General features: G+C 44.3%; 1 protein-coding gene across 1 annotated transcript; it reads left to right on the plus strand.

The window, feature by feature from the left end:
• Positions 1-85: 85 nt before the first annotated feature.
• Positions 86-27387, plus strand: LOC311116215 (E3 ubiquitin/ISG15 ligase TRIM25-like; the record flags this gene model as incomplete). The annotated part of the gene is made up of 3 exons (XM_084191334.1): positions 86-692; positions 1117-1212; positions 27292-27387. Coding segments are annotated over exons 1-3 (789 nt in total), but the record flags the coding sequence as incomplete, so codon positions are not given.
• Positions 27388-27965: the final 578 nt, after the last annotated feature.

Raw genomic sequence — 27965 nt, forward strand, 5'->3', positions numbered from 1 at the left:
AAGTCCCTCCCCCTCCCACAAACTTTCTTCTGAGGAAACGAAACGTATCTGATTCTCTGTGTCGTTTGTCTGTGTGAGCGTGAACAACCGTCCAAATGGCTCAGCACGGAGATCTGCTGGACCAGGACCAGTTCTGTTGTTCTGTCTGTCTGGATCTACTGAAGGAGCCGGTCACCATCCCCTGTGGACACAGTTACTGTAGGAGCTGTATTGACGCCTACTGGGATCAGGATGTTCTGAAAGGGGTCTATAGCTGTCCTCAGTGCAGAGAGAACTTCACTCCAAGGCCTAATCTGAGGAAAAATAACATGTTGGCTGAGGTGGTGGAGAAACTGAAGAAGACAGGACTCCAGGCTGCTCCCCCCCCTGCTCTGTGCTATGCTGGACCTGGAGATGTGGCGTGTGATTTCTGCACTGGGACCAGAAAGCAGAAAGCCCTCATGTCCTGTCTGGTGTGTCTGGCTTCTTATTGTGAGGCTCACCTCCAACCTCACTATGAATTTCCTGCTTTCAAGAAGCACAAGCTGGTCAAAGCCACCGCACAACTACAGGAGAAGATCTGTTCTGATCATGACAAACTGGTGGAGGTTTTCTGTCGTACCGATCAGCAGTGTATCTGTCTGCTGTGTGTGATGGATGAACATAAAGGCCATGAAACAGTGTCAGCTGCAGCAGAGAGGACTGAGAAACAGGTAAGACCAGAACTACTTGTTGGTGACTGTCTGATAAACAAAGAATTAAAGATACAGTAGGAACTAAGGATGTTTGAATATGAGATCATTCAAATGAAATCAATCCACGGCAGAACAAATATGAACACAAACCTTGAGTATATTGGGTTTGCTCCCAATGTATCACCATTTTCTGAAGTCAAACACTATTATCATTCCGAATGCCCTTTTAGGAGTTCAAAGTTCAGTCTCAACCCCTTGATACATGTACGCCTACCATAAAAACTATAATCATTAACATAGCAACATAGAAAATGTCATATGGTAAAGGGACTTCCTCAAGATTTTAGACCTTCCTCTCTATGGGCCCTATGTCACATTACTATACTATTGATCTACTGGACAAATAAAGCTTGATAGCTCATTGAAGAGTGATTCTCCACAGAGGCAGCTGGGGATGAGTCAGCAGAAGGTCCAGCAGAGATTCCAGGAGAGAGAGAAGGACCTGAAGGAGCTCCAACAGGCTGTAAAGTCTCTCAAGGTGAGTATTGTTGACCAGAGGAGACACACCATTTCACTTCTCTACTCCAGTCAGAGAGAGAGAGATGCCCCTATCCAATCCCACTGACCCCACTGTTGGGAACAGGCTGTCTGGACCCCTTTCAGAGAATAGACTGCTTAATGTAACCGGTGGGATATGAACCCAGGTCTACTGAGGGAGAAAACAACATCTTGACCGTTTCACCAAGAGGACATTCCCTATTGGGCTGAGGGACGACACTGATTTTGAAGTCGAAGGCGGGGCTACCTCATCACATAACCATGAGTAACCATGACCGACTCATGTCCCCTATACATTAACATGGAGCTCTCTCTCTCTCAATTCAATTGAATTCAAAGGGCTTTATTGGCATGGGAAACATATGTTTACATTGCCACAGCAAGTGAAATAGATAATAAACAAAAGTGAAATAAACCACCAGAAATTAACAGTAAACATTACACTCACAAAAGTTTCAAAGGAATAGAGACTTTCAAATGTTATAATTCAAGTGCAAACAGAGTGAGCCGTTCGCCAGACCGAGTTCTGGAGGTGAAATGGAAATGAATGAGGGAGAGTTAAGTGAGGTAGAAGGTGTGGTGAAGAGCTCAGAACCAGAGCCTGGTATCAATGGACATGATAAAGAAGAATTTGGTGCAGTAGGAATTACATTTTTGGAGAAAGTGGATCCATACCTTTTGGCAGATCCATTTGTGGTTTCATGTTGGGTGGGAAAAGAGTTGGGTGCAGTTGAATCAGTGAAGGTAACCTGTAGTGGACTTGTGATATTTGTTTGTGTTTCTTCTGACCAGAGGGAGTGGGCGCTCCGTGTCACGCAACTTCAAATCAAATCAAATCAAATTTTATTGGTCACATGCGCCGAATACAACAGGTGCAGACATTACAGTGAAATGCTTACTTACAGCCCTTAACCAACAGTGCATTTATTTTAAACAAAAAAGTAAGAATAAAACAACAACAAAAAAAAGTGTTGAGAAAAAAAGAGCAGAAGTAAAATAAAGTGACAGTAGGGAGGCTATATATACAGTAAAATAAAGTGACAGTAGGGAGGCTATATATACAGGGGGGTACCGTTGCATAGTCAATGTGCGGGGGCACCGGCTAGTTGAGGTAGTTGAGGTAATATGTACATGTGGGTAGAGTTAAAGTGACTATGCATAAATACTTAACAGAGTAGCAGCAGCGTAAAAAGGGTGGGGTGGGGGGGCAGTGCAAATAGTCCGGGTAGCCATGATTAGCTGTTCAGGAGTCTTATGGCTTGGGGGTAGAAGCTGTTGAGAAGTCTTTTGGACCTAGACTTGGCACTCCGGTACCGCTTGCCGTGCGGTAGCAGAGAGAACAGTCTATGACTAGGGTGGCTGGAGTCTTTGACAATTTTGAGGGCCTTCCTCTGACACCGCCTGGTATAGAGGTCCTGGATGTCAGGGAGCTTTGCCCCAGTGATGTACTGGGCCGTACGCACTACCCTCTGTAGTGCCTTGCGGTCAGAGGCCAAGCAGTTGCCATACCAGGCGGTGATGCAACCAGTCAGGATGCTCTCGATGGTGCAGCTGTAGAATTTTTTGAGGATCTGAGGACCCATGCCAAATCTTTTTAGTCTCCTGAGGGGGAATAGGCTTTGTCGTGCCCTCTTCACGACTGTCTTGGTGTGTTTGGACCATGATAGTTCGTTGGTGATGTGGACACCAAGGAACTTGAAGCTCTCAACCTGTTCCACTACAGCCCCGTCGATGAGAATGGGGGCGTGCTCAGTCCTCTTTTTTTTCCTGTAGTCCACAATCATCTCCTTTGTCTTGGTCACGTTGAGGGAGAGGTTGTTGTCCTGGCACCACACGGCCAGATCTCTGACCTCCTCCCTATAGGCTGTCTCATCGTTGTCGGTGATCAGGCCTACCACTGTTGTGTCGTCGGCAAACTTAATGATGGTGTTGGAGTCGTGCCTGGCCATGCAGTTATGGGTGAACAGAGAGTACAGGAGGAGACTGAGCACGCACCCCTGAGGGGCCCCCGTGTTGAGGATCAGTGTGGCAGATGTGTTGTTACCTACCCTTACCACCTGGGGGCGGCCCGTCAGGAAGTCCAGGATCCAGTTGCAGAGGGAGGTGTTTAGTCCCAGGATCCTTAGCTTAGTGATGAGCTTAGAGGGCACTATGGTGTTGAATGCTGAGCTGTAGTCAATGAATAGCATTCTCACGTAGGTGTTCCTCTTGTCCAGGTGGGAAAGGGCAGTGTGGAGTGCGATAGAGATTGCATCATCTGTGGATCTGTTGGGGCGGTATGCAAATTGGAGTGGGTCTAGGGTTTCTGGGATTATGCTGTTGATGTGAGCCATGACCAGTCTTTCAAAGCACTTCATGGCTACAGACGTCAGTGCTACGGGTCGGTAGTCATTTAGGCAGGTTATCTTAGAGTTCTTGGGCACGGGGACTATGGTGGTCTGCTTGAAACATGTTGGTATTACAGACTCAGTCAGGGACATGTTGAAAATGTCAGTGAAGACACTTGCCAGTTGGTCAGCACATGCTCGGAGTACACGTCCTGGTAATCCGTCTGGCCCTGCGGCCTTGTGAATGTTGACCTGCTTAAAAGTCTTACTCACATCGGCTACGGAGAGCGTGATCACATAGTCGTCCGGAACAGCTGGTGCTCTCATGCATGCTTCAGTGTTGCTTGCCTCGAAGCGAGCATAGAAGTGGTTTAGCTCGTCTGGTAGGCTTGTGTCACTGGGCAGCTCGCGGCTGTGCTTCCCTTTGTAGTCTGTAATAGTTTTCAAGCCCTGCCACATCCGACGAGCGTCAGAGCCAGTGTAGTATGATTCAATCTTAGACCTGTATTGACTCTTTGCCTGTTTGATGGTTCGTCGGAGGTCATAGCGGGATTTCTTATAAGCGTCCGGGTTAGAGTCCCGTTCCTTGAAAGCGGCAGCTCTACCCTTTTGCTCAGTGCGGATGTTTCCTGTAATCCATGGCTTCTGGTTGGGGTATGTACGTACGGTCACTGTGGGGACGACATCATCGATGCACTTATTGATGAAGCCAGTGACTGATGTGGTGTACTCCTCAATGCTGTCTGAAGAATCCCGGAACATGTTCCAGTCTGTGCTAGCAAAACAGTCCTGTAGCTTAGCATCTGCGTCATCTGACCACTTTTTTATTAGCCGAATCACTGGTGCTTCCTGCTTCAGTTTTTGCTTATAAGCAGGAATCAGGAGGATAGAGTTATGGTCAGATTTGCCAAATGGAGGGCGAGGGAGAGCTTTGTATGCGTCTCTGTGTGTGGAGTAAAGGTGGTCTAGAGTTTTTTCCCCTCTGGTTGCACATTTAACATGCTGGTAGAAATGAGGTAGAACGGATTTAAGTTTCCCTGCATTAAAGTCCCCGGCTACTAGGAGCGCTGCATCTGGATGAGCATTTTCCTGTTGATTAATGGCCTTGTACAACTCATTCAGTGCAATCTTAATGCCAGCATTGGTTTGTGGTGGTAAATAGACAGCTATGAAAAATATAGATGAAAACTCTCTTGGTAAATAGTGTGGTCTACAGCTTATCATGAGATACTCTACCTCAGGCGAGCAAAACCTAGAGACTTCCTTAGTATTTGATTTTGTGCACCAGCTGTTGTTTACAAATATACAGAGACCGCCACCCCTCGTCTTACCCGAGTCTGCCGTTCTGTCCTGCCGATGTAGCGTATAGCCTGCTAGCTGAATGTTGTCATTGTTGTCGTTCAGCCACGACTCCGTGAAACATAAGATATTACAGTTTTTAATGTCCCGTTGGTAGGATAACCGTAATCTTAAATCGTCCATTTTATTCTCAAAAGCTTGAACGTTGGCTAATAGGATTGATGGGAGAGGCAGTTTACTCGTTCGCCGTCGGATCCTTACAAGGCACCCGGATCTGCGTCCACGATATCTCCGTCTCTTCCTCACGCGAATGACGGGGATCTGGGCCTTGTCGGGAGTCTGTAGAATATCCTTCGCGGACGCCTCGTTGAAGAAAAAGTCTTCGTCCAACGCGAGGTGAGTAATCGCTGTCCTGATATCCAGAAGCTCTCTTTGGTTATAAGAGACGATGGCAGAAACATTATGTACAAAATAAATTACAAATAACGCGGAAAAACACACATAATAGTACAATTGGTTAGAGGGCTGTAAAACGGCAGCCATCTTCTTCCGGCGCTGTATTTGTCAATATCTGTTTTTTGCTTTGCTCTTAGGAACAGGGCACCATTGAAAGGAGTGATTTCTGGGGTAGCGTTAAGTGTGGAGGTGGAGAAATTGAAGATGAAGATTCCTGGTGTTTGTGATTCCCGCCGTTTGGTGGGACGCAGACCCGGTGGTGAGCGTGGTGAAACATATGAGTCAATCCTTTTGAGATTTGAGTCTTTACCAGAGAAAGTCATGTTATGATATATCAGTTATATTGATTCAAGCTTTTGTGGCAAATCCATAAATTCAGGTGCAACGTTTATGGTCATTTCGCAGCAGTTTGTGGGAGGGAAATTCCAATATGTTTTATGTGTGCGGAAGAGAATGGGATAAAGGATTGTTCTGGTGAATAAAGTGTTTGTCAACTGTTGGGATGCCCATGTTGCTGGGGATCGGAAGTGTCCGGTGCGAGAGAGGCAGGTTGAGGTGCCTAGAGTCAGAGTAGTGCAGAAGGTGTCGTATCCTGAGACAGTGAAGAAAGTAGAGGAGGATGGGTCAAGGGTGAGAGATCCTGAGAGGATCCCTGTGAGTACTAGATCTGTGCCAGCACAGAGGGATAGGCCAACGAGTGATATATGCTTCAGTAAAGTTAGCTTCTTGCAGTTCATAGCAATGGTTATCAACTGTACCGCACAAATGGAACGTAAATCAAATAAAAAATATGTTGTGGTGGCAGTTGCAGAGAAGTATTTGGGCATACAAGATTAGACTTCAGAAGAGTTACAGGGTGTGTTGAGTGGTGGTGTCCCGTCCTCCCAGGCCGTTGGCATGGTGCAGGAGCAGATAGGGTCAAAGTAGTGGAATGGGGTAGTGGGTATTTAATGAGTGTAGGGTTTGTTGGAAGGTTTTTAATTAAATGTTCCTCTCCCCTTTTCCCATTTTGTATCACAAAGTAAAATAGATTATAGTCCAGTTGGGGGCGTTAATGCAACATATTGGATGCCAACCGCCGTTAAACTCCAAAGAAGAAGAAACGTTATATTATGGCAATGTACAGTGTTGTAACGATGTCTCTCCCTCTCTCATTCCATCACTTTTGCAGTAGTTGGTTGTGTGGGTCTCTGTCTGTCAGCACCCCATTCATAACCAATTGTTGATGGATATTTATAGAGCTCTGATCAGGACGACAATTGATTACTGGTGTACAGTTTATGGAACAGAGGTAAAGACTTGGCTTCAGAAGCTGGACAGAATCCAGTATATAGCTTTAAGGATATGTATTGGTGCATTTAAATCAACATCCGTATGTGTCTTACTGGTGGAGGCAGGAGAGATGCCTTTGGATATACAGCATAAAAAATTGTCATTATCTTATTGGGTTGAAAGGCTGTGAGGTTGAGCATCCCACTGCTACTGTTCTAGATGACTGTTGGGAATATACTAGTAGACAAGGCAGTGGTTTTGGTTGGACAGTTGGAAAGCTTGCTGATGAGAGTGGTTTGAGGGAGTTGGCCCTTCTGTGGTGATAGGGGATGTTCCTCCATGGTTACTCCCAGACCCTGTTGTTGATCTAACCTTGGTAGAGAAAAGGAAAGATTGGTCTGAAGTCAGTGATATAGTGAAACTGGTTGACAATTACATTGGTAGAAGTTTTTATGCTTTATGCTTTTCTACTGCTTTTCACAGATGGATCCAAGGACCCAGATAGTGGGCTCACAGGAGCAGGCGTTTACATTCCTGAATTTGATGTGCAGATATGTAGAAGACTAACAGATGAACTGTCAGTATACTCAGTTGAACTGTTGGCGATTATAGTTGCCCTCCAGTGGGTGGAGGACGTACAACCTGTTAAAATTATAGTATGGTCAGATTCTCTGTCTGTATTGAATAGTTTATCATCTGGTAAATATAATAGGAGTGACCTGCTATTGGAGGTATTAATGTTATTATGGAGAATTGAGAGAATGGGTTTAGTAGTGAGATTCTGCTGTGCCCCAGCACATTCGGGTGTGGAAGGGAATGAAATTGTAGACCAGTTAGCTAAAAGAGCTTTGAAACGAGATATAATTGATATTAATGTTCCACTTGGTAGAGGTGAGGCCAAATGTAAGATCAGAGCCATTTTGATAGATGTGAGGCAGAAGAGATGGTACTCTGAGCACAAGGGCTGGCATTTATATGAATAGTTCACAGTTTTACAGAAACGTCGATGGACCAAGATTCAAAAGTCAGATTAGGAAGGAAGAGGTGGTGTTTACTCGATTGCGCATAGGACATTGTACATTGATCTCGCCATTACATCTGGTTGGCAAGCATGTGAATGGTTTGTGTCTGGAAGGTATGGTCGATGAAACGGTGGAGCATGTGTTGTTATATTGTTGTAAGTGTGTTGAAGAGAGGGAAAGATTGAAGTGTAGGGTCATTGAGGTTGGACGGGGTTGTGGGGGTTTGGAAAGGATTGTGGTTCGTGAGGAGGGCTACTATTCTTTTTTCTTTTGGTTCTTGCCTTTTTTCTGAATGTATTTTCTCATGGTGGAGGGTTTGTTTATTAGTGTCCACTGTTTATCGTTTAGAGTTGAGGGGGGAGTAGGGGTAGTTTGTTAGGGCGGCGTGATGGCCTCAACCGAGTGGAGAAGAAACGCTGTCGCTTCGGGTGCGTTCCGGAGAAAGGTGTGGAGGAAGTTTTGCTCATGGTCGGCGAACAGGTTGGAGCAGAACATCTGCACTCTGCATCCAGAATGAACAAGGCGGTGGTTGTGTTAATGAAAAAGGTTTGTCTTGTTGTGAGTGGGATTTTTGTGAGGGGTGTGTTGGTTCAGATGTCGCCTCTTTCGACAAGAGTTGTGGTGGCTAATCTGCCTCCGTTTATTACTTACGAACAGAACGCAAGTAGTTGGTTCGTTTTGGTAAATTTGAAAGTGGTTTTCGTGTGCTCTCGGCTGGGTGCCAAGCGGAAGCCGTTAAACATGTCTCTTTTCGTAGACAAGTGTTTGTTTCTTAACAAACTTCAAGGTTACGCAGGGGAGGGGTGGAACGCAGGGTTTGCTAGCACAGATAGTTTTGGGTGTTTCTAGTGTGGGGATGTAGGACATAATGCTAATGCAGACAAGCCGGCAGCGGGGGCTAGGACTAGGCTGGACACAATACATTTTAACGCCTTTTTCTGATAAAACTACTTCATTGCATCCGCCATGGAGCCCAGTTTCATAATATTACCATATGTCCCAGATGCTTGCCGTAGTTTAGAAATAATAGGACATGTTTAACCCTGCCAGCTCCTATTAGTTGTTTTGAGCTCTGTGGCACCAACTCGCCTAATGAAAGTTCTATTCCCAGCCCATTGTTCTGCGTCACAATGCCAGCTTCACTATTGTTGGTAATGAGACCAGCCCCTATTAACATTGTAGCTTTACCTCAGGTAACTTATTATTAACAAGGTTATGACTACTTGGTGAGCAAACTCACTGTTCACCTGGGTACACCTTGTGGTGACCCACAGTGCTACGTATGGTTGGCGCAGAGGCAATCAAACAATAAACATTTTCTGGTCACGGTTAATCATTTTCTTTCAGAAAAAGGTGTATAACCTAACCAAAACGCATGTCTGTCCTCTTTTTCAAGATGTGGCTGATTTTAAACAGCCAGAATATATTTTTTCAATTAAGAAATAACTTTTTATTTTTTTTAAAGCATTTATTGTTTCTATATTACTGCTGGGTAATTTGATATGCGTCGAAATCTGTAAGTTCGTAGGCATTGAATTGAGCGAATGCTGCGCAGGTTCACTGAGTTGTAAACTAAATGGATAGGTGTAGCTCATTGATTTATAGATCTGACACAGTTGCTACCTCAGATAATGAGCCTAGCAAGTGTCGTGAATGAGGTAGTAGTACCCACAGAAGGCCACAGGGAGCAGCAAGAGGGCTATAAACCTATTCATTTTCTTTTTGCTTTAAATACCCTAAACCTAACAATCAATCAATCAAATGTGTTTATAAAGTCCTTTTTACATCAGCAGATGTCACAAAGTGCTATACAGAAACTCTAACCCTACTTATAACCTATTTTAGCCTTAACTCTAACCCCTAACCCTAATTCTAGGGTAGGGTAGCCTAGAACACGTTTTATAAACTTTTTTAGTAATAATTTTATGTTAGTAAATTCCATTATAGTACTAAAAAGCATTTATTGTTATTTTTTTTTTAAATAAAACCTATGTAACCTTTATTAGTCATTTTATTATATGTATTATTGCAAGGCAGAACACTTGATAAACAACACATTTGTTTTATTTTTTAAATGTGGTTTGAACTGGGTGTGACCTAGTAACCTCTATGTGAAAGTCCAGCAATTGGCATGTATTAGGTGGGGCAGGTTTGAGACTGATCTACAGAATTAATTAGAAAAATACACTTTATTTCTCAGCTGCCTCACCAATGTCTTTACGTGAATTAATAACTTTTAATTGCTAAATATTTCCAATAGATGGCTGCATAAGACCACAATGCATCAGTTATAAGCTACAAGCATAAAATGCAACCAAAGACTATGTCCTATGATTTTCTAAAAAGGTCACTCATTACTTTACAGTTAGCTATATATCTCGTATTAGGCCTGTGTTGCTTTTGGGAGAGCAACAAAATATTAACTCTAGCAGGTATTGAACACCGGCCAAATAATCACTAGTCAGATGCGCTAACCTCAACCCTAGTAAACATGCATTATGACATCATCTTAATATCTCATATATTCCAACCCAAAACCATCGCGGTTAGAAAATGTACCTCAACATGCCCCTCGCTTGTGCTAGAAGGCAGAGTGCTCGCTGCCGCTGACGGCACAAGCTTTTTGCGGGGCTTGTTGAGTTGGCTACTTGTTGGAGAAGGCAGAGTGGCTCTGTGCTGGTTGATGAATTTGACAATGAATGTACTAGAAAAATACATATTTGTCGACCAGAGGTGACTGAATTAATGTTCGCGCTTTTTGATAATTGTTATAGTAATGAGGTATAATTTTAAAACATGAGCATAAAAACAGGTAATAATAAACATGAATCATCATTATATTACTTCACAGTAATGTGTTTTCAGTCCTTCCTCTTGCGTTAGCAGTGTGGAAAGGGACAGTAAAAAGCTCAGGCAGGAGTTTTCCTGTGAGGTGGAGTGGTGGTGTATCCAGGGAGAGAACTAAACTAATCTTCTGAAATGTAATGCATGGTCTTATGCTGCCATCTATTGGAATTATTTAGCAACTGCAGTAGTACTGAATAAAGTGTATATCCTTACTAAGTATATCCTTACTAAAGTAGTAATTACTCAAAATTGCTAAATATAAAATGTTCTAGTTCATTTGATCACTTACAACCATAAAATAACAATTCATAGCATAACAAACAATGAAACTGACATAAACCAAAAACACCATACATTTAGTTAATTATTTAAAAAATAATATATATACAGTGGGGAAAAAAAGTATTTAGTCAGCCACCAATTGTGCAAGTTCTCCCACTTAAAAAGATGAGAGTCCTGTAATTTTCATCATAGGTTCACGTCAACTATGACAGACAAATTGAGAAAAAGAAATCCAGAAAATCACATTGTAGGATTTTTAATGAATTTATTTGCAAATTATGGTGGAAAATCAGTATTTGGTCACCTACAAACAAGCAAGATTTCTGGCTCTCACAGACCTGTAACTTCTTATTTAAGAGGCTCCTCTGTCCTCCACTCGTTACCTGTATTATTGGCACCTGTTTGAACTTGTTATCAGTATAAACGACACCTGTCCACAACCTCAAACAGTCACACTCCAAACTCCACTATGGCCAAGACCAAAGAGCTGTCAAAGGACACCAGAAACAAAATTGTAGACCTGCACCAGGCTGGGAAGACTGAATCTGCAATAGGTAAGCAGCTTGGTTTGAAGAAATCAACTGTGGGAGCAATTATTAGGAAATGGAAGACATACAAGACCACTGTAATCTCCCTCGATCTGGGGCTCCACGCAAGATCTCACCCCGTGGGGTCAAAATGATCACAAGAACGGTGAGCAAAAATCCCAGAACCACATGGGGGGACCTAGTGAATGACCTGCAGAGAGCTGGGACCAAAGTAACAAAGCCTACCATCAGGAAAACACTACGCCGCCAGGGACTCAAATCCTGCAGTGCCAGACGTGTCCCCCTGCTTAAGCCAGTACATGTCCAGGCCTGTCTGAAGTTTGCTAGAGTGCATTTGGATGATCCAGAAGAGGATTGGGAGAATGTCATATGGTCAGATGAAACCAAAATATAACTTTTTGGTAAAAACTCAACTCGTCGTGTTTGGAGGACAAAGAATGCTGAGTTGCATCCAAAGAACACAATACCTACTGTGAAGCATGGGGGTGGAAACATCATGCTTTGGGGCTGTTTTTCTGCAAAGGGACCATGATGACTGATCCATGTAAAGGAAAGAATGAATAGGGCCATGTATCGTGAGATTTTGAGTGAAAACCTCCTACCATCAGCAAGGGCATTGAAGATGAAACGTGGCTGGGTCTTTCAGCATGACAATGATCGCAAACACACCGCCCGGGCAACGAAGGAGTGGCTTCGTATGAAGCATTTCAAGGTCCTGGAGTGGCCTAGCCAGTCTCCAGATCTCAACCCCATAGAAAATCTTTGGAGGGAGTTGAAAGTCCGTGTTGCCCAGCGACAGCCCCAAAACATCACTGCTCTAGAGGTGATCTGCATGTAGGAATGGGCCAAAATACCAGCAACAGTGTGTGAAAACCTTGTGAAGACTTACAGAAAACGTTTGACCTGTGTCATTGCCAACAAAGGGTATATAACAAAGTATTGAGAAACTTTTGTTATTGACCAAATACTTATTTTCCACCATCATTTGCAAATAAATTCATTAAAAATCCTACAATGTAATTTTCTGGATTAATTTTTCTCATTTTGTCTGTCATAGTTGGCATGTACCTATGATGAAAATTACAGGCCTCTCTCATCTTTTTAAGTGGGAGAACTTGCACAATTGGTGGCTGACTAAATACTTTTTCCCCCCACTGTATTTAGATGGGTGACATTACCTGCCAAAGTAACACCCCCTTAACATATAAACAGACACTGGACACACACTGAAAATGAGCTTTTTTTATATAAATCTGCTAGCTCTCAAAATAGCCTTTGCTTTGCTGAGCAGTTAGTTTTCAGGAGTGTGCTGCCTGCCTGCCTTCAGAGGAGTCTGTCTGTGAATAATGTAAAGTTAATAAGTTATTGCCACGCTTTCACAGAGGCCTAGTTTACATTTACATGTGAGTCATTTAGCAGACGCTCTTATCCAGAACGACTAGGGTTAAGTGCCTAAATCTGTCGATGTACAAAGGGTACAGATTTCTCACCTAGTCGGCTCGGGGATTCTGACCAGCCACCTTTCGATTACTGCCCAACGCTCTTAACCGCTAGATTAAGAGCGTCTGCTAAATGACTCACATGTAAATGTAAACAAAATGTAAACAATCCACAAAAAGGCAAATGGTCGTAGATAAATGGTGAACTGGTTAAATAAAAGACTGCTCTTAGAACTTTCAGACTGCCATTGTTTTGGGGAAATAGGGACATGTCTGTCTATTTCACAAATTATCTTAAATATATGTATATTTTTTTTTTTCGGGGGGAATGGATCAGCTTAATATTGCAGATAGATTGTATCTTCTATCAATGTAATTGTCTGCATCACTTCCAATCCCCCATGTTTTATTTTATTTGTTATATATATATTCCCCTTTATTACTTTTCAACCCCACCATCCTTTCCCTACTTGGAGTAAATTAGTGAACAACAACGCCCAGGCCTCTACTTCCGGTCTATACTTACTATCTACACCTTATGGACAGAGTTAATTTTACAATAATTCTATATATATATATATATATATATATATATATATATATTATTAATTTTTTTGCTCCTGAACTTCTTCTACTCTCAACCTCTCCGATCATTTTCATGATGTCAATCCGGTTTGCTTCTAAATGCCATATCTTTCTAACTGTGCTCTTTCCCAAAAGCTCCCAACATACAACCTATATACTTATTATGGACACAGTATGCTTACATTATTAGCTATCTTAGTTATTATTTGTTGTTATTTGTTATTAGTCCCATCCTTCAACTCTATTCAATACCTCCCATCTATCTCTTAACACCATCCATATAGGATTTCTATTTGCCATATATATTTCAACCGTACTGTGATGTTTTACAAAAGTTCTGAACCTTTCTATTCTCATTGCTTCTACAGATTGTGAATTAAAAATAAACATTTTTGCTAAAAGTATTATTATATTATTGATTGATTGACTATGACTTTTCAGATCACCCAGTAATGCTATCTGCAAGGTTAGTTCCAGGTAAATATTGCAATCCTTTAGCCATTCCTGGACCTGTGTCCAAAAACAAGCTACAAATGGACAGAACCAAAACAAATGATCTAATCATTCTATCTCTTCACAGCAAAATCTGCAGAGCTGGGAAGATTGTATCCCCCATATAAATAACATTCTATTGGTAGCAAGAATTTTATATAATAATTTAAATTGAAAGATTCAAATTTTTGAATCCGGTGTCGTTTTGCGTGTCAGTTCATAAATACTATGCCATGGGATCGGTACGTCAAAGATCTCTTCCCAACTATTTTGCAATCTATATGGGACGGCTGTCAATCCTTTGGTCCTTAAGTGAAACTGATATACTTTTTTATTTATCACAGTTTTCCTTAACCAATTATGTTCTTTAATGCAAGGCCGACAGACAAGTTCCTTACTTTCTCCCCCTTCAACTTTCCTCTTCCACTTTTGCGGTAAGGCTGCAATTATGTGGTTGTAATTTTGGGTAGAGCAGACATTTCCATATGTTTTTGTTAGCTGCATGTGTGACATAACTCCACCAGTCCTACCGATGATATCATTTACGAAGATTATACCTTTTTTAAACATTCTGTCAAAAAATAAAGTTTTTTTGTCAATTAGAATATTTGAATTTAACCACAATATTTGTTGCATTATTTGTTCTGTCGTTTCTGGAGGATTAAATTGAAATTGCAACCAACTTTCTATGGCTTGTTTTAGAAATAGTGACATTTGGGAGATTATTTCCTTTTCAAATAACTGAAAGTGAGAGGTTGTAATCTGAATAAAGGGAAAAAGGCCTTTCTTGAACAGTGGGTGAGACAATCTTACTAATTTGCTTGAGAACCAGTTCGGATTTAAGTATAACTTTTGGATGACTGAAGATTTTAGTGATAGGTCTAATGCTTTAATATTTAATAATTTCTGTCCTCCGAATTCATATTCATTATATAAATATGCTCTTTTAATTTTGTCTGGCTTGCCGTTCCAAATAAAATTGAATATTTTTTTCTCATATAATTTAAAAAACTGTTTGCTAGGCGTAGGCAAGACCATAAGCAAATAGGTAAACTGGGATAATACTAAAGAGTTAATCAGGGTGATTTTTCCACAAATTGACAGGTATTTTCCTTTCCATGGTAGTAAGATCTTATCTATTTTTGCTAACTTTCTATTAAAATGTATTGAAGTGAGATCATTTATTTCCTTTGGGATATGTATTCCGAGTATATCCACATCACCATCAGACCATTTTATTGGTAAACTACATGGTCATGTAAATATTGTATTTTTTAGTGATCCAATACGTAATATAGTACATTTGTCAAAATTTGGTTTTAATCCAGAGAGGATAGAAAATGTATCTAGATCCTCTATGAGGCTCTGGAGGGATTCTAGTTGTGGCTCTAAAAGAAAACATGAATCATCTGCATACAATGACACCTTTGTTTTTAAGCCCTGTATTTCTAATCCTCTGATATTATTATTGGATCTGATTTTAATAGCTAACATCTCGATGGCCACAATAAATAGATATGCCGATAGTGGACAACCTTGTTTCACTCCTCTTGACAGTTTAAAACTTTCTGAGAAATAGCCATTATTTACTATTTTACACCTAGGGTTACTATACATGATTTTGACACATTTTATAAGAGATTCTCCAAAATTGAAATGCTCCAGGCATTTATATATAAATCCCAGTCGAATTTTATCAAATGCCTTTTCGAAGTCTGCTATTAATAGCAGGCCTGGTTTCCCATATTTTCCATAGTGTTCTATTGTTTCCAATACTTGCCTTATATTATCTCCAATGTATCTTCCATGTAAAAAACCTGTCTGATTAGAATGAATAATATCCGACAATACCTTTTTAATTCTATGCGCTATACATTTTGCTAGGATTTTTGCATCACAACACTGAAGTGTAAGGGGCCTCCAATTTTGTAAATGGACTGGATCTTTATATTTTCCACTTGTATCCTGTTTCAGTAATAATGAGATCAGACCTTCTTCTTGAGTGTCAGATAATCTACCATTTACATAGGAGTGGTTAAAACATGCTAATAACGGTCCTCTTAGTATATCAAAAAAGGTTTGGTATACCTCGATTGGTATGCCATCCAACCCTGGAGTTTTCCCGGACTTTAAGTCTTTAATTGCATCCAGAAGTTCCTCCTCTGTAATTTCACCTTCACATGAGTCTTTCTGTGTGGCTGTTAATTTGACATTATCAATAGAAAAAAATCTCTACAATTAGCTTCAGTTAGAGGAGATGGAGGCGACTGAAAAGAAAACATATGCTTAAAGTACTTTGTTTCTTCCTTCAAAATATCATTAGGTGAATTATGGGTGACTCCATCAATTGTAACCAGTTTCATTAAGTTATTTTTGGTAGCATTCCTATGTTGAAGATTAAAAAAGAATTTTGTGCATTTTTCCCCATATTCCATCCAGTTTGCTTTATTTTTATAATATATTACACTTGATCTTTCTTGAATAAGTTTTTCCATTTCTTTTTGTTTCTCCTCTAATTTATTCTGAGCCTCTATGTTACAGTTTTTATTGCCATCTATCTGTTCTGTTAGACTTTCTATTTCCTTTCTTAGTATAAACTCTTTTGACCTAATTGCTTTTGTTTTCGAGATGAGTACTGAATTGCATGGCCTCTAAAGGCACATTTAAAGGTGTCCCATACAATAAGGGGATTCGCTGTACCTATGTTATGTTGGAAAAAGTCAGTTATAAATTCCTTTGTTCTAATTATAAATAAATTATCATCCAATAGGCTTTGATTAAATTCCCAATATTCTCGCCCACGTGGAAATTCAGTCAGAGTAATGTATATGCCTATTATATGATGGTCCGACCGCATTCTGTCCCCTATCAACACTTTTTTTTACTTTTGGTGCCAACGAGAATGAGATAAGTAAGAAGTCAAGACGACTAGCTTGATTCAGTCTCCGCCATGTATATCTCACTAGATCAGCATATATAAGCCTCCATATATCTACTAGTTCTAATGTATCCATGACATTCACAATTTCCTTAAGAGCATGTGGGTGATTGTTTGTGGTGTGATTTCCTTTTCGGTCCATTGAGCTATTTAAAACAGTATTATAATCCCCCACCATAATAATATTGTCTTGAGTTGCTTGCAGGCTTGATAATTTATTATATATATTGTCAAAGAATTGTGGATCATCATTATTTGGTCCGTAAAGGTTAATGAGCCATATCTGTTTATGGTCCAATACCATATTTAAAATAATCCATCTACCTTGCGTATCTATTTGGACAATTTGCACATTCGGATCGAAATTACTATTAATTAATATCATCACCCCTTTTGAATTTCTTTGCCCATGGGAGAAGTATATTCCCCCCCCCCCCCCATTATTTTTTCCACGCTACTTCATCTCGAATTGTTGAATGAGTTTCCTGTATACAATAGATATTATATTCCTTCTCTTTGAGCCATGTAAATATTGTTCTTCTTTTGTTATTATCAGCTAAGCCATTACAATTATAACTGGCTATACTTATTTCACCATACACCATAATGAGATACAAGTTTCAAGTCTATTTATCATTATATATGTTTGTAAATTTACCAATAAAAAATAGCGTAATGATTGAGTGTCCATATAGCTGTACCGTGATATTTGCATTGCTACGGAGTAACGCTTCAATTGTTCTCCACTAATTCCCCCGCTAAAGCCCCTCCCCATCCCAAGTTGAGCCGTCATCCCAGTGATCAGCATCCCACCCACGTCCCTCCGTATCCCTAAGGCCCAGAGAGGCCAGGACCCATCCATCGAAAACAGCACACAGTGCCACCCACAAAACAGAAGCAGGTTAACCGCCAAAAGCATTTCCAATGCTTTCACCTCTATATATATATATATATATCTATATAACTATTATTATTTTTTTAATTATGCATATCCTATTTTCCATCATTATCAATTAATATGCGTAATAATGTCGGCAGTTCACGCATAGGATTCTAACATATAACCCGGATTGCCATTGTATTACATTTAATTCATTGACAAGCAATTATTATCCTAGCAAATAATTCCTGCGGTCCATCCCATACCCCCCCCCCCAACATCCCGACCCCCCCACAACAGATGCCAGACAAGCACACACGCACATACTCACATACTCCAACACACTCAACCCCCCTCCTCCACAATCCACCATAAAATCCGATACTCAACGGCTTTTATATCCCAGAGCCCAACTCGAGACATAACTTGATCTACGAGTGCACATACAGTTAAAGCTGATTGAGAAAGCATGTAGATTGAGCAGAAATTGATAACAATGTGAGATTTGATTAATCTACTTAATCTATGTCAAGTCCTAGGTGATGGAGATCAGATCCACCCTCTTCACCTGAGACACAAACACTCTGATCCCCTGTTGTAACCATTTTCCCAAGCATCTCCATGCGGTCAGACCTTTGATTATTTTGTGCCACCTGGGCCACAATGATAAACCCCTCTCTGATTGTCCGAGTGTGACCCCCTCCCCATGGGTTACTGCAGCCAGTGTTGCCAGCACTGCCACTACCTGGGTGGGCGTACCCCACCGGAATCCCCACCGGCTAGGTAAAAGGTCGTCAAGGTTCTCATTAGCAGCTTTGGGAATTTCCTTGTATATTATGCTCTCCCATCAGGGGGCTCTGGCTTTGTAGGACCAACCCTGCCAGGCAGGCTCAGAATCTTGAGGGGGCGGTGCTGCTCAAGTAGGTCTCTGACCGCATTTATTTCTCTGTTTAGGCTGCATATTCACAGCAGGTCCATAAAATAGATGGGAACTTCTCTTTGGTGTATGGGTCACTCAGGTGGGTGTCCAGGTTATAGGGTTAGGGATCTTTCCATCATGATAGGACAATGAATAATTAGATTAGATGTATACTATATTTAAAAATGTATATCCCTAATCTACACAAAATTGAAAGCTCTCTCTCTCACTACCCCTGTTCATAGACCCCCGGTCGGCTCTGGGATATACAACCATTTCCCCTCTCACTCACTTAACGCCGCACCTTTTCAAACACAAAAATGCACACCACATGGTTGACTGCGGAAGAAATGGGCCGAGCGTGCAAACGCACCCGCATCCACATCTGCCGCAAGGGGAAAAGGACGCCAGAGAGAACACAGGACCAACCACAACAACCATCCGCCAAAACAACAACCTCCCGCCAAAAAAGCCATGTTCTAATTATTTGTATTTAAAGATGTATTATTCTGCTTGTTATATCGTTTTATCCATTTATAAAATACTATACTTACTATAAATGTTATTTAATATTACAATCCCTATCATTGCTAGTATTGGGTGCTCCATTATTTGACTCCTCTATTACAACTTTTAGAATAGTCATGGAGTAGTCTTTGTGTCTCTGAACATTTGGTTGTCAATATATAATTTATCCACCACTAGTGCAACACGTTTCCCTTTTAATCTGTTTTCCTTGAAGATTGGATACAGAACTTTGCGCCTTTCTACAATATATTGTGACGTCACGAGAGGCTACACAGCTTTCAGCGGGATTGCTCAAGTAGTGCAAGGAGACAAGGTTCGAACAAAACAAGGATTTTATTAAAGGTCTTGGGAAATTAACGAAAATATAACAATATTCTGTTCTCTTGTGGCTCCTTAAGGGTTAACAGTTCAGGGATGTCTCTTCCACATCCAAAATCATAATTCTCACTCGCTCAGATAACTTTTCCCCAGCCTTACTGTAGTCCACGTTGCAGCTAGTGGCCAACCCAGCAAAAAGTCCTTCCAAATGTCTCTCACGTATTTCCACAGGCGAATATATCCAAAGGTGAGTATTTCCCAAAGGTAAGTATCTCCAAATCCTTATATTCCTCATGGAAGTGGACGTGCAGCACTCTTGTCCTCCAGAGAGCCCAGGTTGGAGACTGTGTTTCTTCACCCCCCACACACACCCTCTCAGTGTGTCTCTTCCCTTCCCAAAACCTTCAGCTCATCAGCTCCTGATTTGTTTCAGCTGCGTGGGAAGATTGGCCATAGAGGGGTGGAGTTCCCGACCATACCAGCAGATGGAGCCATAGCTGTCTGGGTTTGCAGCCATCTCAGGGGGATGTAACGTCCCTCCAGGACACAGCCTCTCGTGACATCACACATCCCCCTCCTCGGGACCGACGTCCTCGTCGGGGTAAAGGCAGCGAAGAAGGCATCACGCCGGGAGAGGGCGTCCGCATTGCCGTGGTGCTTGCCAGCCCTCGGCTGTTTCCACTCCATCCAGTGAGTTGGTGCTGTGTTGTACAGTGCCGGTCTCCGGGGTCTCTCGGCTCTCACTCTCCTCTGTCTCGGCGAAGGACGCCAGCATGGAGCTGCTAGCACGATTCCTGTGACTGCTCTGCTGGGCCTCCCATACTGGCCTGTGAGAGGGGGAAGCTCTTGGGTGCCTGGGACGTCTTCTTCACTGGAGAACGGAGCACTTTCCTGGGCTGCGTTCTCTTCTCCCGTATCCGGACCAGTCTCTGTGTCGGTCTGGGCACCTGCCATCCCTATCAGAGCCCGGGCGGGAGTGAGTAATTCGGAGGATTGCACCGGAGCCTTCCCAGGATGAGTCTTGCCTCTCCGTTTCCGAGGTACTCGGGTTATCCTCTCCTGAGACTCTCTCCAGAGTGGGTAAAAGGCTGGGCAGTCTCGTCCAATTAGGACAGGGACGGGGAGGGAATCAACCACCCCCGCCGTCGTGTGTATGGTTCCCCGTGTGCTGGTCATTGTAAGTTCAGTCATGGGGTATTCTCTGGTGTCTCCATGGACACAGGAAACTGGGAGGACTTTCCCCGGGGTCAGACACGTTGGGCCCACCAAATCCTTACGCACCAGAGTGGCCCGGCTACCAGAATCTAGTAAGGCCTCCACATCATGGTGATTCACAGTTACCGGGCAGGTGGGGGGTCGATCTGGGCCGCCATCTACGACTCCCAAGAGCGAGGCAAAACGGTGTGTGGGTGCTGCGCTGGAGGACTCCGCAGTGGGCATAGGTTCATCGGCTGGTTTCCCACACTGCCAGGAGATATGTCCCATCTCCCCACACCGGTAACACTGTCGAGTTTCCCCCTCCTGGTGTACTCTTCTTGGACCCGCCTGGTTTCTGGCTCCCCCTGGAGCCGGGATAAGTCCTGACGTGGCTGGGTTCGAGACCTTGGGGTCCTTTGGACGGGTTCTTCCCATTTGTGGTGGGGGCGCACTCCTGGGGTCTTTTCGGGAAGCATTCAGCATCTCCGCTGTGGCCTGGTACTTTTCCACAGCTTCCACGGTCAGATCAGCCGTGGTCAAGGCCTGTTGACTGATGAACCGTTTTGCCTCATAAGGCAGGGCGCGTAGGTAACGATCCACCACAACGGCCTCCACCACCGCTGCTGCTGTATTCCTCTGCGGATCCAGCCATTTCCTTGCGATTCGGACAAGTTCATGCATCTGCGCCCGAGGAGGTTGGTCTGGTTGGAAGGTCCAGCTGTGAAAGCGCTGGGCCATACCAAACTTTGTGAGTCCATATCTGCTGAGGATCTCAGACTTCAGGGCATCATAGTCAGTAACCTGGTCAGGGCCCAGGTCCCGGACAGCATTCAGCGATTCCCCGGTTAGAAAGGGGGCTAACAGACCAACCCACTGTTGCTTGGGCCAGGCTTCCCTAGTGGCCGTGGCCTCAAATGCATGCAGGTATGCCTCAATGTCATCGGTAGCTCCCATCTTAGATATAAAGTCACTTGCCTTTATTGGGCGGGTATTTTGGACAACCATCTGTCTCTGCAACTGCAATTCCTCTGCCTTCAGAAGGTTGGCTTTCTTTTGCTCCTCCAAGAGAGCCATGTTTGCTTGCATCTGGGCTTGCTGGCCAGCAACAAGGGCTTTCAATATGTCCTCCATTTCAGTCGGCGGTGAGCCTACGGCCAACTTGGAAAACTGGGTGATCAAACCTTCTGTATCCTCCTCTGACATGCACTATTAACGCTTGAGCTTGCCCGTATTCTCCACCATCTGTGACGTCACGAGAGGCTACACAGCTTTCAGCGGGATTGCTCAAGTAGTGCAAGGAGACAAGGTTCGAACAAAACAAGGATTTTATTAAAGGTCTTGGGAAATTAACGAAAATATAACAATATTCTGTTCTCTTGTGGCTCCTTAAGGGTTAACAGTTCAGGGATGTCTCTTCCACATCCAAAATCATAATTCTCACTCGCTCAGATAACTTTTCCCCAGCCTTACTGTAGTCCACGTTGCAGCTAGTGGCCAACCCAGCAAAAAGTCCTTCCAAATGTCTCTCACGTATTTCCACAGGCGAATATATCCAAAGGTGAGTATTTCCCAAAGGTAAGTATCTCCAAATCCTTATATTCCTCATGGAAGTGGACGTGCAGCACTCTTGTCCTCCAGAGAGCCCAGGTTGGAGACTGTGTTTCTTCACCCCCCACACACACCCTCTCAGTGTGTCTCTTCCCTTCCCAAAACCTTCAGCTCATCAGCTCCTGATTTGTTTCAGCTGCGTGGGAAGATTGGCCATAGAGGGGTGGAGTTCCCGACCATACCAGCAGATGGAGCCATAGCTGTCTGGGTTTGCAGCCATCTCAGGGGGATGTAACGTCCCTCCAGGACACAGCCTCTCGTGACATCACAATATGTATTAATTTTAATGGTTTGAAGTTCTACATAATTTTAATCAAGATAACCTATTATTTCTAATGATGTTAGTTTGGGCAGCGTATTGCTGGTAGTTAAAACGTCCCAAAAACAACATGTACTCCTGGAGCTCTGAGGTCATCCCATTGTTTCCTTTAGGGGAAATATAGGTATGTCTCTTTATTTCACAAAATATCTCACAATGGTATATTTCAAGTCAGACTCCATTTTAATCAGGATAATCTCCTCTTTCTAATGACATCAGGTTGGGCTCTGCTGTCATTGATCACTAGACCAGAAATAGTCAGAAGTTTTTAAAAAAATCCTACTTCCTGGTAATGCAGACATAAGCACACTTGGCACCATCGAGGTGTGGATGTTTACTTTCTACACCAGTTGTTATTTATTACTTATTTTTTTCTGTTTCGTCCTAAGAACAGATTGTAGTGGTGAAATAAAAAGGTAAACATTTTTTGGTGCCATTTAGGGAAAATTGAATTCTAAGGATCATTCCAGTCAGAAGAGGCTCAGTGATGGTTCGCTTCAATTCATTTGCTTTGGCCTCACGCTAGTGTTCCAGCTCAGCCAATGTTCTTTGGCCGTTTTACAGCCTTCAGTGAATTTTGACTTGTTCTGTTGTCCAGCCTACTAGGACTCAGGGGGCAGAGGCTGGGAGGAGAGTAGAGCAGGGTCAAGTGGTGGTGGTACCAGGAAGGAGGAGAGTAGAGCAGGGTCAAGTGGTGGTGGTACCAGGAGGGAGGAGAGTAGAGCAGGGTCAAGTGGTGGTGGTACCAGGAGGGAGGAGAGTAGAGCAGGGTCAAGTGGTGGTGGTACCAGGAAGGAGGAGAGTAGAGCAGGGTCAAGTGGTGGTGGTACCAGGAAGGAGGAGAGTAGAGCAGGGTCAAGTGGTGGTGGTACCAGGAAGGAGGAGAGTAGAGCAGGGCCAAGTGGTGGTGGTACCAGGAAGGAGGAGAGTAGAGCAGGGCCAAGTGGTGGTGGTACCAGGAGGGAGGAGAGTAGAGCAGGGTCAAGTGGTGGTGGTACCAGGAAGGAGGAGAGTAGTGCATGGCCAAGTGGTGGTGGTACCAGGAAGGAGGAGAGTAGAGCAGGGCCAAGTGGTGGTGGTACCAGGAGGGAGGGGAGTAGAGCAGGTTCAAGTGGTGGTGGTACCAGGAAGGAGGAGAGTAGAGCAGGGTCAAGTGGTGGTGGTACCAGGAAGGAGGAGAGTAGTGCATGGTCAAGTGGTGGTGGTACCAGGAGGGAGGAGAGTAGAGCAGGGTCAAGTGGTGGTGGTACCAGGAAGGAGGAGAGTAGAGCAGGGCCAAGTGGTGGTGGTACCAGGAAGGAGGAGAGTAGAGCAGGGTCAAGTGGTGGTGGTACCAGGAAGGAGGAGAGTAGAGCAGGGTCAAGTGGTGGTGGTACCAGGAAGGAGGAGAGTAGAGCAGGGTCAAGTGGTGGTGGTACCAGGAAGGAGGAGAGTAGAGCAGGGTCAAGTGGTGGTGGTACCAGGAGGGAGGAGAGTAGAGCAGGGCCAAGTGGTGGTGCGCAGGCCGTGGAGAAAGCGGTGGTGGGGAGGTTGCAGCTGGGCTACATGAGCTGAGGCAGGTTTCTGTAGTAACAGAGACTCCGGTGGGCAAAGTCTTGGTGGGCTCATCCCAGGAAATATTGCCTGTCATTGGGGAAGAGGCACTGATCAGGGGGGAAGTGCAGGGAGGCAGAGACTGGGGAGGAGGAGGACAGTACCTTGCCAATGGAGGAGGAGGAAGAGGGGGGAGGTGAGTCTGCGGGAGCGGAGGAGAAGGCGGTCTCGTTTTCAGACGGCTCATTGGATCCAGAGCTGACAGCCAGTCAGGCTGAGGGCCCAGTATATACCGTAAGAGAACTTTCTAGGTTCCTGATGGAGACTAAAGCTGAAAAATAAGGTTCTGCTGGAGTCTTATTTTATTGATCCTGGAAGGTTTGTAAGGTCAGTACAACACGTGATGAAGAATTAGGGGTTTAGTGTCCTCTCACCCAGGAAGCGGTATAGGATGAGAAAATGGGTCATGGGTTCTTAAGGGCATGTCTTCAGAATCTGCTTAAATGGATGGTTTTTTCTGGCATGGTGGCTTTATGGGCTTCTCTACTGGTTTCTGATTGTGGTGTTTTCCCTCCCACCTCTTATGGAGATTTCACGGTTAGACTTCCTTAACATGAACGGCGGCAGAGACTGGGGGAATATGTCAAACCAAAACATTTAAACTTGATTTTTTTGCAAGAGACACAGAGTGATGTGATTAATTAAGTGTATTGGGGGTCTGGTGTAAGGGGGCGCAGGTGCTGAGCCATGGCACAAATCTTAGTGCAGTGGTAGCAAAAGAGGTGTGTAAGGGTAGGTTGTTAGTGGTTAGAGCCAAAATCAGTGACCTTGTCTTTGCTTTCCAAAATGTGTCTGCACCTAGTACAGGGCTCAGGTCTCTGTTTCACCAGGGCCCAGGCAGGTGTCCTATTGGAAATTCCATGTAAAGCTCTTCCAAGATGTCACTTTATGCTCAAGCTTCCAAGGCTTTTGGGAGAGGTGGGGACAGCAGAAGGGGGAGTAACTTCTGTTGTGGGGGAGAGGAGGGAGCCTGATGGGTGGGTAACTTCTGTTGTGGGGGAGATGAGGGAGCCTGATGGGTGGGTAACTTCTGTTGTGGGGGAGATGAGGGAGCCTGATGGGCGGGTAACATCTGTTGTGGGGAGATGAGGGAGCCTGATGGGTGGGTAACTTCTGTTGTTGGGAGATGAGGCCGCGGCTGTGGAGTTGTACTCTGATTTATAGAGGGCATAACTCTGTGATCCTGGGTGTTCTCAGGTTCTGCTCACAGACCTTTCCAAACTCTCTCTGTCACAGAGAATTGACATTTCCCTGGCCTTTCACAAACTCTCAGCTGCCGTCTCTCAGACAGTCTGCCTCTGATGTTTTTTTTAAAAGGTCTGGGAAATTATTGGACAGGACGTGTGTTGCGTGAGTGCGTCGGGGTGGGGGATCTGTCGCTAAGCTGTAGACAGGAGGCTTTGACTCTCCTGCACAAAAAAGCGGATTTGAGCGACATAAAGAACTGGAGGCCTGTGGCATTGCTCTGTGTGGACTATAAGATGGACGGGTAACTGTGTATCAGGACACCTAATCACAGACAATCTGTTCATAATCAGGAGAAAGCCTTTGATAGGGTCGACCATGAATATCTGTTCAATGTATTGCTTTGGTTGTGGGGAGAATTTTGTGGCCTGTGTTCAAATGTTGTACGCTGGGGCTTCATGTATGGTCAAGGTGTGGGGAGGGCTCAGTAGGCCAGTCTGGGTAGGGAGGGGCATTCACCAGGGATGCCCTCTGTCAGGGCAGCTATACACTCTTGTTATTGAGCCCTTTCTGGGCCTGCTACGCAGGAGGCTACAGGGAGTGTGGGAGACAGGCATAGGGTTGGGGACAGGCATAGCAGTGTCAGCATACGCTGATGACGTCTGTGTTGGTTAGGGATGAGCAGAACCTACAGGCCCTGGAGAATAGTTTGAGGGTGTACGAGGGGGCGTCTTCTGCTTAGGTAAACTGGGGTAAGAGTGAGGCTCTGTTATGTGGGGCATGGAGGGACAGGGCACCTCCGCAGCTTCCAGTGGGGTTGCAGTGGGGCTGTGAGTGGCTCAAGATGCTTGGGGTGTATCTGGGCTCGGAGGGTTGGGATAGGAAGAACTGGGAAGGAGTGTCACAAGCGGTGGTGTCGAGGCTGACGAAGTGGAGGTGGCTCATCTCCCAAGTGGCATACAGAGGGACGGTGCTGATCATCAACAACTTGGTGGCATCCTCTCTATGGCTTAAATTGGCCATTCTCAACGCCCCCGGTGGTCTGCTTGTGGACCTGCAGCGCAAGTTAGTGAATTTTTTCTGGTCAGGGTGGCAGCGTTCTGACTCAGCAGCACAGAGGCTACTGTACCGTACGGAGGTGGGCTGGAGGGAACCAGCATGTGCTCTGTTGAGGAGGGCTGGTGGTTTGGGGCTGGATCAGCAGATCTTCATCATGCGGCCGGAGAGACTCAATACAGCAGGGGTCTCTGATTTCTATGCTGCAGTACTGAGGGCTGGAGCAGCCTGAGGAGGGGCCACCACCGTTTCCACCACTGCAAGTGACAGCAGAGACTGGGGACTGGCAGGAGAGTCTGGAGGACTTACTGACTTTTAACACTCTGAGCCTGGGGGAGTTTGAGGAGGTGGGGGGTAAGGTGCTGTACACCCTCAGTGTCAAGGTTAGACACATCAGGAGCTTAGCGGGAGTGAAGGGGCATCAGTGGCAGGGGGTTGTGGGGGCTGAGAGCATGGCAGGGTATAGGTGGAGGGTGCTCTATAAGCTCCCAGTGCTGGAAAGGTCAGGGGTCGTCCAGTGGAGGGTATTACATGGAGCCCTGGACACCAATAGCTGGTTGACTCGGGTTGACCTGGGAGTTGGGGAGGGGTGTCCGTTTTCTGCAATGACAGACTGTTCATCATGTTTTTTCTGTGTTGCCAGGGTAATGCCATTACTGTTGACGCCTTAGGGTTGAGTTTGAGTTGTACAAAATGATCAACAGTGTGGAGATGTTTCAGGAGGTATGGGGGCTCAGGGGGGCTGTCTGTACGGCTGGAGAGGAGGGGTTGGATGGACGGTTGGAATGTGGTGCTGGTTGGTGTATTGTACTGTGGTGTTGGGTACTGGATAATGTGATTGTGTGGAGGTTGTGGTGGCACGCAATGTGCTTTTAGGAGGGGGGGTGTTAGTGTAATGAGGATGGCTCATTAAAGTAAGACAAGTCTCTCTCTCTCTCTCTCTTAACAGCGCTCTGCACAGGCAGCAGTGGAGGACAGTGATAAGATCTTTACTGAGCTGATCCGCTCCATTGAGAGAAGGCGCTCTGAGGTGAAGGAGCTGATCAGAGCCCAAGAGAAGGCTCAAGTGAGTCAAGCTGAAGGACTCCTGGAGCAACTGGAGCAGGAGATAGCTGAGCTGAGGAAGAGAAGCACTGAGCTGGAGCAGCTCTCACACACAGAGGATCCCATCCATTTCCTCCAGGTAACTCAACTGCCTTGATACATGTGATATGAAATTAACTTAATGTGAAACTCTCAATCATTTGGTTCTGTTCTCTCTCTCTCTCTCTGTCTCCAGAGTTATCAGTCTCTCTCCGGTACCATTGTATCTTCAGACTTACCCAGCATCGTTGTCCGTCCTCTTCAGTACTTTGGAGATGTGAGTAAGACTGTGTCTGAACTGAGAGAGAAACTAGAAGACGTCCTTAAAGGAGAATGGACCAAGATCTCCACTACAGGTGTGTTGAAAATAATAAGAACATCAACTTTAGACCATTGAATGTTCCCTACTAGTCATATACATGTGGAATATGGTATGATGATAACATTCCCTCTCTCTGTGAATGTGTTTATGTGTCTGTAGTGAATATAGTGGATGTTGTACTGCCTCCAGAGCCCAAGACCAGAGAACAGTTCTTACAA

The sequence above is a fragment of the Coregonus lavaretus genome, assembly GCF_964263955.1.
Source record: "Coregonus lavaretus genome assembly, contig: HAP1_SCAFFOLD_1430, whole genome shotgun sequence".
NCBI classification, from domain to species: domain Eukaryota; kingdom Metazoa; phylum Chordata; class Actinopteri; order Salmoniformes; family Salmonidae; genus Coregonus; species Coregonus lavaretus.